Genomic DNA, 10,000 nt, shown 5'->3' on the forward strand with positions numbered 1-10,000 from the left:
GCATCTAATTCTGCAGTTAGGATGTGATTCTCCTAAATATGAAAGTGAGAGTGAGAAACAGAAACAGATGTTAGGTTCATCTTTTATGATGGTTGATAGGCTATTTATAACAAGAAAAGAAAAAAGAAAAAAATTCAGGAGGCAATGAATCCCTTTCCTTGACTAATACCAAAATTTCATCCCTAGATAACATTACAGCCAAGGTGTAGCTAACCATTGCAAGAGAAGACACTTCTTCCTGAAGCCACTGTGAGGAGTGGTCTATGGATTTCAAATGTTCTGTCCTCTGCTGAAGAAGGCGGCCCACTTCTGTTGTCACATTTCCAATAGCTGCACTGACTTCAAGTCCTGACAGTAATGATGAAAGTTGTTCTTCAAGACTTGATACTTTCCCTGTCAGGTCTTCAAGTTCTGAAAAATAATCAATAAAAGCTTATGTGACCTTTTTTTCTATATAGATACACACTGAGACTGCAAAATCCAGCACAGAGATCTTTAAGGTATAATGTTCTAATCTATTAGAATACAGTATACCAAATGGTATTTGTATCACACTAACCTTGATTTTTGCTGGTAATCTGGGTAGAAACTGACTCCTGTAAGCTGCGTATAGCACGATCCTTCTCACGCAGCATTGCATGAAGCTGTTCCTCTCTCATCTGTCCATCACCAACATCTTTCACCAGAGACTAGTAATGAATTTTTAAAAATCATTAATCAGTGGAATAAAGTCTATTAAGCAGAATTGATCTTTAAGAAAGTTTGTAATACTGACCTGTACATGATCAACAGTATCAGCTCTTAAGCTGGAGGAAAAAAGGCTGATGCTGCTTCCATATTCTGAACTTGAGTCCCTGGAGGAAATTGCACCAGTCCGGCTGTCATCAAAGCTCTTGCTTTTGTCCCCGCTACTGAATCTCTTCCTGCGTGTTAGGCTCCAAATACGTTCTTGCAGGTTTTGAATCTACATGGGAAATATTACACTTTAGGTGGTATATATTCATCAAGCTTCATTTTGCCAAAAAAGAATTCCATTTGTCAGAAAGAAGTAATAAGTAACATTTTATTATATTTTCCCAATTCATGATATCACTATAAAACTGGTAATCAAAATCAATAAATAAATTTAGTGATTTTAGTGATTTGGTCATCGCATCTTATAACATATACACAGTTTAGATTTACAGTACTCATACCTTCTTATTAGCATCACTGTTTTCCTCTGCTAGAGCTGCTGACCGATGCCTTTCCATCTGCATCTCAGTCCGCAGCTGCAGAAACTTAAAATCAGCTGACCGTATCTGTCGCTCTAGATCACATTTCACAGCCATGCTATTATCCACCTGGTTTGATGAAAAAGACATCACTAAATCAAAGAGAATTATGTAAGACACTGTAACAGAATTTAAGGCAATCATCTTTTTGCAAAATGACACCTATCAATCTCCTTGCTTACTTTGTCTTGTAAGATCTTCAGAGTTTCGGCATGCTCGACTTTGAGATTTCGAATATCAGACCTTAGTACTGATGCTTCCTCTTGGACTTTCTCATGCTTTTCTTGTTCAGCATGTAGTGTAGTCTCTCTGTACAAAGAAGAATAAATCTTCATAGTGACAATTAAAAAGAGATTACGATTACCCAAACTAAAAAAGTAACAATAATTATTTTTTTCTTATCTGCTCTCTTAAAGCTACGAAAGCTTTCATCCTCTGTAACATATACATATTTCAACAATGATAAGTGATGTACAATCTTTTCTATTCTTTTAAAACAACTTTCACACTTACAGATCTACAACCCTCTTGGACAGACTCTGCTTTTCAGCCACTGTCGAGTCTAACTGCAAGCGTAACTGATCTATTTCTGCTTGCTGGTGCTTCAGAGTTGACCTCAACCCTTCAACTAAAAGGCCATTTTCCTCCTGGATAAAATTTAATCAATTTGAAGGCACGATTAAGAATTTTTATGGTCTATATCAGAGAACATTACATAGATATTCAAGACAGTGATATTCAATCATCCTCATGAAATTAATGAATATGGTTGCAATAAAGCTGACAAAAACATTAATCAAACATATATACTTACATCTACCAGTTTGACTTGATCTGCTTTGAGACTGAGCTGATTCCTAAGCTCCTCTATTGTAGATTCATCTGCCTGATTCTTTTTAAGAGCATTATGAAGACTGTGTTCCAGTTCACTTACTCTGGAACAGCAAATAATTAATCATAACCATAAGTGTGTATAAAGCATTTTATGAAAGTTCTATATTTCTGATATAGTCATATTTTAGTGGTCTCACAAATTCCTACATAAAAATTAGTTTCCTAGTTACATCAGCTCATGAAATTATCCACTTTTCTCTGCGGAAGACAGTAATAAAAATTTAATATACCACCATATTAATGAAAAATAAAATACTGTATCAGACTGATGGCAATTCTATTTACCAAAGTAAAATACTATATTCATATCGGAGACAATAAATAATAATAAGTATAAAGAAAGATCTAAAAAATGAATCCTCACAACCTAAAATTGCTAACCTTGAGTCCATTGTTCGCTGAAGCTCTGAAACTTGATGCTGAAGTCTCTGTCTTGTCACCTCGTGCTCTGCTGTCTGTTTCTTAATAAGCTCACTTAGGCGTGCTCTCTCTGCACTGCAATATCAAATTTGTCTTATCTTTACCACGTACATGACCTGTTAGGTTATTTGCAAAAACGAGACTTCCTTTTCAATATACACATGTCCAAACACTTCTTACAACTTTGGTAAATGACTATCAGTAACAAAAGTAACATCACAATGCAATCAGAACTTTAATATGAATCTGAATCAGATCTTGTTCAGAAAGAAATTAACGTGCAACATTACTGTGAGTCATTCAGGCTCTCTTCCGCTTGTGCCAAGCATTGCTTCAGGGAGGTGTAGTCCCGGTTGTTGTGTTCCTTTAGGCGCAGTAGTTCAAGATCTGAAGTTCTCATTCTAGGAATCAGGTAAGATGGAAGATGAAGAAATAAAATTTGGGGAATGGAAAGATCATACAAATATTCATGATCAACCAAAAGCATACTCAAATCATAATAGTCTTTGTAAAGCATGCACCAATATCTTTATATAAATTCACATATACATATATGTGTGTGTGTGTGAGTGTGTGTGTGTGTGTGTGTGTGTGTGTGTGTGTGTGTGTGTGTGTGTGTGTGTGTGTGTGTGTGTGTGTGTGTGTGTGTGTGTGTGTGTGTGTGTGTGTGTGTGTGTGTGTGTGTGTGTGTGTGTGTGTGTGTGTGTGTGTGTGTGTCTGTCATATATGTGTATATGTGTATATATACATATGTATATATGTACATATGTATACATGTACATATGGATATATGCACATATGTATATATGTACATTTGTATATATGTACATATGTATATATGTACATATGTATATATGTACATATGTATATATGTACATATATATATATATATGTACATATCTATATATGTACATATCTATATATGTACATATTTATATATATATATATATATGTATATATGTGTATATATATATGCAGATACATGAATATATATATTTCTATATATATCTTTATATATATATATATATATATAAATATATATATATATATATATATATATATATGTATATATAAATATATATATATATATATATATATATATATATATATATATATATAAATATATATATATAAATATATATATATAAATATATATATATATATATATATATATATATAAATATATATATATATATATATATATATATATATATTTAAATATATAAATACATATATATAAATATATAAATACATATATATATTTATATATATATATATATATATATATATATATATATATATATACACATACATATACACACACACACTTGTACTTTCGCTTGCCTACATATTTTATTTATCATAATTTGGAAAAAATATATTACATTCAACCATCTTTGCCTCCTCTTACATTTGCATTATATTTAAGGGGGTAAGCGGCACTTAGGGTAAAAAAAAATTACCAAAGTCACACACTCCCATCTCACGGATGGCAGAAAGAAAAAGAGAAAGTCCAAGAACACAGGAATACAACATCCAAGGAAAATTGTTACAGGTAAGACACATATCATTCCTGTTTGAAAGCAAAAATATGGCTTGCTTTCACCAACTCCCATCTCCTTTACCATTAAGCATTCTACCTCTGTAGTTTTCTCTTGCTTTGAATCCACATTAATATTCTAATGGTGCATTACTTCTTCATCTCAGTTAATGAGTAAGGACATGTGAAAATCATGTACCACTATATCATAGCATGATGACATTCCATTAGGTATGGGAATCTTTTACAAATCCTATCATAACAGCAATAGATATACCTGATGACTATTCAATGCTAATATTAGTCATTAAAAAATGATATCCCTTTTTTGAATATCTATCAAGATATATGGGCTAAAGACATTGGCATAAAAAGTACCTTACAAATCACCCTGAAACTTGCACACATTGTTTTAGAAATTTAGACACAACTGTACTATTTCAAAAGTACTAACCTTGCTTCTTTCTGGAGGACAGCCTCTCTCAATGAGTCTATTTCGTGGGCACATCGCTGGAGCTCCTCTTCTAGACTGCGTGAACGTGACGTCTTTCTTTTGAGTTCTCCAAGCAAGAGTGTCATTGCAGATGTAATATCTTCTAAGGTCCGCAAGGTGCTTCTTCTTAAAAGTTCAAAGAGGAAATAAATTTACTTCTTTCTTAAACTGTAATTGTCTTTATGATATGAAGCACCTTTATTTTATATACAATCTGTAACATGCACAGAATTTAAACATTCTCTCTACCTTCTCGGAGAAGTAATGGCCATGAAATGCTCCAAGCCACTTGTTGAAAGTCCCTCTTCAACTTGCTGTAACAACTGCATAACACACTGGTCCGTTCGAACTGCATCCTCTTCCTGCTCTATTAGACGAGCTTCCATACTTTGCATCTGATATGACAGTTTACAGTATCAATCAATTATCCGAAACTATTATACTCACACAATTTATCAACACAAACTTTAGATAAGAAATTCCCTAATTTTTCCTCTTAATACCTATTGGACAGAACAAACATTAAATAGTTAGAATAACTGTTTCACCTCAAACAAAACATATACATAAGTATGACATTTGCTTATATTGTCCTAAAGGGGTTAAAAAGGAATTTCATTATCTTATATCTTTTCCAATTATACATGATCAATCTACCTTGTGGCATAGCTAGGAGCCAAAGTGGGATAGGCTATTTCATAGGTGGGCCACTATATGAGTGTGCTTACAGAATAATAACAATAATAATAATAACAATAACAATAATAATAATAATAAAAACAATAATAATAATAATGATGATAACAATAATAACCACATGCTACTGGGGATGGCATGTACGTATATGCCATACCCACTGTGTTTAATTTGGTAATTGTTTTTATATACAGATGGCTCTACAAGTACTAGGTCACCAATGATCCAGTTACAAGAAGTACTTGTCTCACCTGTTTACCCTTTTCCTTGATTTTCAATAATATTTTCTAGCATGCTATATCTTTAACTGAAATATCTGTATAGACATGGATAATGCAATAATACTAAAGACAGACAGGAAAAGATAGACAAATCTTAATTACTTGCGAATGCCTCTATTTCTTTCTTTAATGGGGCAGATTTCAGAGATGAAGGTTTGACAGACAATATACACATTCACTGTAAGACCACAAACTACAAATGATTAAACTATTGCTAGACATCTTTCAATTACCTGTTTAGAAATGTCATCATCTCCTCTATCAACTCATTGCAACATCAAACAGTTTACAATACAAAAACAAATGACCACATATCTATTATGAGAATGATGAAAGAATCCAAAGATAATTTTCTAAAATAATAATTGGCTCTTCATATAATGATGTCAGAAGCATCACAACACATTAACACATCTACGAGCTTTAATCGACTTGCATGAGACACGACTCCCTGTAGCTGAACTGCCGCAGAATTGAGCTTGGCCTCCAAGGTAGAATGCTGGGCTTCATATTCCTCAAGTTCTTCAAGTGCATTATCAGCTACGCAAGAAGTTTCTGTCTTTAGCTGCAAGGTCAAAACCTGGCGCAACAGCCTTGAAACAGAAGATAATTTATCTGCATTATTAAAAAGAATGTAGTGTACTAATATGGTACAATTGCAATGAAGAAAAATAAACTAACAAAATATATGTATTACTGTATAATGATATATCAGAGTAATCATAGCAATATTTTACACCCTTCCTGTAGGTACTCAGAGGAAGTTCATTCAGAAATTCAAATCTTAAGTCAGATTTACAGAGGTATTTGTGAAGGATGGAAATAATTTGGGGGCACATTGATATAGATAGATAATAATCCTCTCTGACTGGGACCTGAAAAAAAAAAAAAAACATAAAATACATGAAAAGTACGAATAAGCAACTTACCTCAAAACATGTGCAAGACTGCTGGTCGAGTTGAGGGATAATTTCAATAGTTTACTGCACTCGTCATGTACAGCGGTTGATATCTCGACAGAAGTCCCATTCCTGAACGAGAAGGTAACATAAAGTATTTTGTAAATGTTAATGACTGTACATGATTCTTATCTTTCTCTCCAAAAAATATCTGATTATTTTCTTCTTTTTTTTTCTTATATTCTGCAATAAGGACTGTAAATTTTATCATTATAAACAGTTACAAGAAACACAATGAAAGTCTGAACTGATCATAAGAATATGTTAAGGAGTGAATTACACTGTTATAATACATAATACAGGTAGCTATAATTTGTCTAATTGAATAGCCATTCCAAATTATCAGTTTGCATTAATCTTACAAGTTTAGCAAGATTCCAAAAAGAAAAGATTAGTTGTTTCAAAAAATCAATCAAAATAAAAACATTTAAAAACAAAAGTCAAGAATTTTTATTTCAGAAAAAGGTATGAATGGACAAGAGTATTTGACTGGTCTGAACTATATACATCAAATACATATCTTGCACTGTGAAGATATTCATTCTCATTCATATTTTTTCTGCATTTGTCACAATGAACATTGTTCAGTTGTAACTTTCTTTTATGAACAAAATTCTCCAAGCATTAAAATATATATCCCTTAAGGATATATACATCTATGTTTTTATATAATATTTCACCTCAGGATATATTACATCTACCAGATCACTCTAATAAAATATAAAATAACATATTTGATATTCTAGATATACAAAGCTTGTTTAGAAACTCCCATATGCACTAAAAGCTGTTATAAAAATTAATTGCATACACAAAATATCAAAAAGGTTATAAGGATTTCTTTAACAACCAATACTTTCCAAAAGCCACTCGATAATCACTTTTATTTTTCTAATTTAGTTCACTGTCATAACTATAAAAATAAAGGAAAAGGTTTTAGAGAGGCTGTATACGCACTAAAGAAATAAGATGTCCAAAAAAATGTAAGGAGAAACAAAATTCAGCAAAAAAAAAAGGTCATGATTGATATGACAAGACTTTGTCAAGCAAATAAAACTACCTGGTTTGGTCCTTAGCATCCTGGGAAGAAGAGCATAAATGAGATAAAATCCGGCTATGACTTCCAAGATGAAGTTTTGACAAATACTGAAAGGTGACCCCTTAAAAGATTTCTTTTACAAAGCTGATGCACTGATTATTAATCAAGACATATTTATGGTTATCTGAATCTGAGAAAAACAGAATCAATGATAACTGAGACCATGCCTGTCTAAGTGTTTTCAGACCAACTGCCCAAAAATGCATATATCATATAAAATATTGGTTTAAACTTTCATCTATAACATAAGTTTCAATATATTTCCATTAAGGCACTACAACAATTTGACTGCAATGATTTAATATGGGCATATCAATGCTATACATGAAAGTTTATATTAACAAAACACATCTTTGGACAACTGGTTTGAAAAAACTTTGGACACAAAGTCCTCAATTCATCATGTGAAGTTTTCTTTTGTTAAAAATTCACTTATTTAGTATGATACACATCAGAACCAATACACATCAAGCCTGAGAAAGATATCAGTAATGAAGACAAAGTCATAATGAATTAAGAAACTCACCTAAAACTCTCACGAAAGGGAACACTATCACCAACTCCCCCTATGGATGGTCTTCCTTGGGGATTCTGAGATTCTTCACTCGCAAACTCTCGGATTGATGAATTACACACTTCTTTCACATCCTTGCTAACTCTTGTTCTCTCCTCGTAGGCCTCTCTGTCTTGATTCATGCTCCCCATGGAATCTAGAGATAATCGTGGTATATCATCTATGTTCATTTTTTCTGCTGTCTCAAGGCTGGGTGTGAAGAAGTGATCTATGCTTTGTGAACCTCGGCTGGTGCTGTGTGATGAATGACAGTGATTTCTTGGTATGTCTTTATCAGAGGCATACACATTAGTGAACTTTCCATTTACTTCATTCGCAGCTTGTATATTAGATTCGTGAAGAAAGCTTCCTGAAGTCAGAGCTTCATCAGCTCTGTTAGGTTCTTTATTGTTGCCAAAATAACCCGAGTCAGTATCCCCAACAAATTTTTGTGAATGGCTGTAATAGTTCTTTATATTTTTTAAGGGAGTGGTAAGTCCTAGGCCTTGCTGAGGGCCTCTTGGTGTATTTTCCTTCGAAGGTGATATCCCTGATGCACTAAAGTGAGACTGTCGAAGCTTTGCTCTTTCTAATGCCAGCAATTCTGCAGCTCGGATTAATGTCTCAATTTCATCCTCATCATCTGCAAAACAATGTCCAATACTTTAAGGTGTATACAATGAAAGTGTTGAAACAAAGGAGAGATTAAAAAAAAAAAACTAATAACTAAAACAGGAAAATGAAAGGAATTACATATAATGAGAAAAGCACAAAGGTTACTTCTTAAAGAATATCTTTAACTGACCCCTTTGTATTGGGCCTTTTTACAACTCTTTCATACTAAAGTTCTTGAAATGCTAGGAGTGACATGATAATAATGTTCAACTATATTTTTCTGAAATAAAGATGATGCTAATACTGTGCATTTCATAATTCTTCCCATCACATGACTAACCTGGCCTTACTCGCACTGTAGGAGGTTCATTTGAGAATAATTCTGCTGATGATGTTCCTCTGCTTTCAATTTCACTCTGGCACTCTGAGGCACTGCTCCACACACTGTCACTGTCTTGCTCAGCTTCCTGTTCATTCATTAAAACAAAAAACTATAACCCAAAAAAATTTAAATCCTTCTGTGGATATTTGGATCACAATCTTCTCAATATAGTTGGTATAAAAACAAGAGCCTTCTAAACCATACTTGTAAAATAATCTACACTCAAGGTCAAATTAAATGACTGGCAATGACCTTATCAGAGCACTTACTGTACAGTCTGATGGAGGCTTTTTGATTAACGATGATAGCGTATTTTGCTCTGGATAGTCATCAGCCATAATTACAAAGAGGTTAATGTCTCTGCACGGATCCAATCTGCAAAGGTGGAAAAAAATACAAATAACTCTAACGCTGTTACTCTAACTAAGAGTATTAAGCTTAATTTTGCAGAATTACAAATACAATATTTGCACTTACTCTTTTTGTGCGAATATGCGATACAATTTACAGTGTACGAAGCAAATCTATATGCACTATATAGGAAAAGAAGAAAAAGACCATCAAAATCCTTTACCGCAATGCTATTTGAAAATTATTTGCTAAATATTCCACACTTTCAAATCTAGTGACTTGGCTTTTATAGAATGAAGATGCTAGTGGAAGAAATACCTTCAGAAAGTAAAATACATTTCACTAATGCAGCAGGTTTTAATTTTTCATCTGATATCAAAGCATATCTTGAAACAACCATAGTACTGAAACCATTTTAAAGTAGTGTTGGAAATGTAGTCTAC

General features: G+C 32.9%; 1 protein-coding gene across 3 annotated transcripts in view; it reads right to left on the reverse strand.

Moving 5' to 3' along the window:
- LOC113809407 (myosin-9) overlaps nucleotides 1-10,000 on the reverse strand; it is a 13,607-nt gene that overhangs the window by 2,554 nt on the left and 1,053 nt on the right. For all 3 annotated transcript variants that reach the window (XM_027360986.2, XM_027360987.2, XM_070137365.1), the window contains exons 2-18: nucleotides 9,476-9,581; nucleotides 9,165-9,291; nucleotides 8,183-8,852; nucleotides 6,528-6,629; nucleotides 6,035-6,191; nucleotides 4,871-5,016; nucleotides 4,583-4,747; nucleotides 2,879-2,989; nucleotides 2,550-2,663; nucleotides 2,089-2,209; nucleotides 1,788-1,921; nucleotides 1,457-1,583; nucleotides 1,197-1,343; nucleotides 776-964; nucleotides 560-689; nucleotides 215-411; nucleotides 1-32 (exon numbers count right to left, since the gene is read on the reverse strand). The exon at nucleotides 1-32 is cut by the window's left edge and continues 124 nt beyond it. In XM_027360986.2, the coding sequence (XP_027216787.2) occupies nucleotides 1-32; nucleotides 215-411; nucleotides 560-689; nucleotides 776-964; nucleotides 1,197-1,343; nucleotides 1,457-1,583; nucleotides 1,788-1,921; nucleotides 2,089-2,209; nucleotides 2,550-2,663; nucleotides 2,879-2,989; nucleotides 4,583-4,747; nucleotides 4,871-5,016; nucleotides 6,035-6,191; nucleotides 6,528-6,629; nucleotides 8,183-8,852; nucleotides 9,165-9,291; nucleotides 9,476-9,544 (2,738 nt within the window). In that variant the 5' untranslated portion in view covers nucleotides 9,545-9,581. The remainder of the gene's footprint in view (nucleotides 33-214; nucleotides 412-559; nucleotides 690-775; nucleotides 965-1,196; nucleotides 1,344-1,456; nucleotides 1,584-1,787; nucleotides 1,922-2,088; nucleotides 2,210-2,549; nucleotides 2,664-2,878; nucleotides 2,990-4,582; nucleotides 4,748-4,870; nucleotides 5,017-6,034; nucleotides 6,192-6,527; nucleotides 6,630-8,182; nucleotides 8,853-9,164; nucleotides 9,292-9,475; nucleotides 9,582-10,000) is intronic.

This window comes from Penaeus vannamei, chromosome 23 (assembly GCF_042767895.1).
Source record: "Penaeus vannamei isolate JL-2024 chromosome 23, ASM4276789v1, whole genome shotgun sequence".
NCBI lineage: Eukaryota > Metazoa > Arthropoda > Malacostraca > Decapoda > Penaeidae > Penaeus > Penaeus vannamei.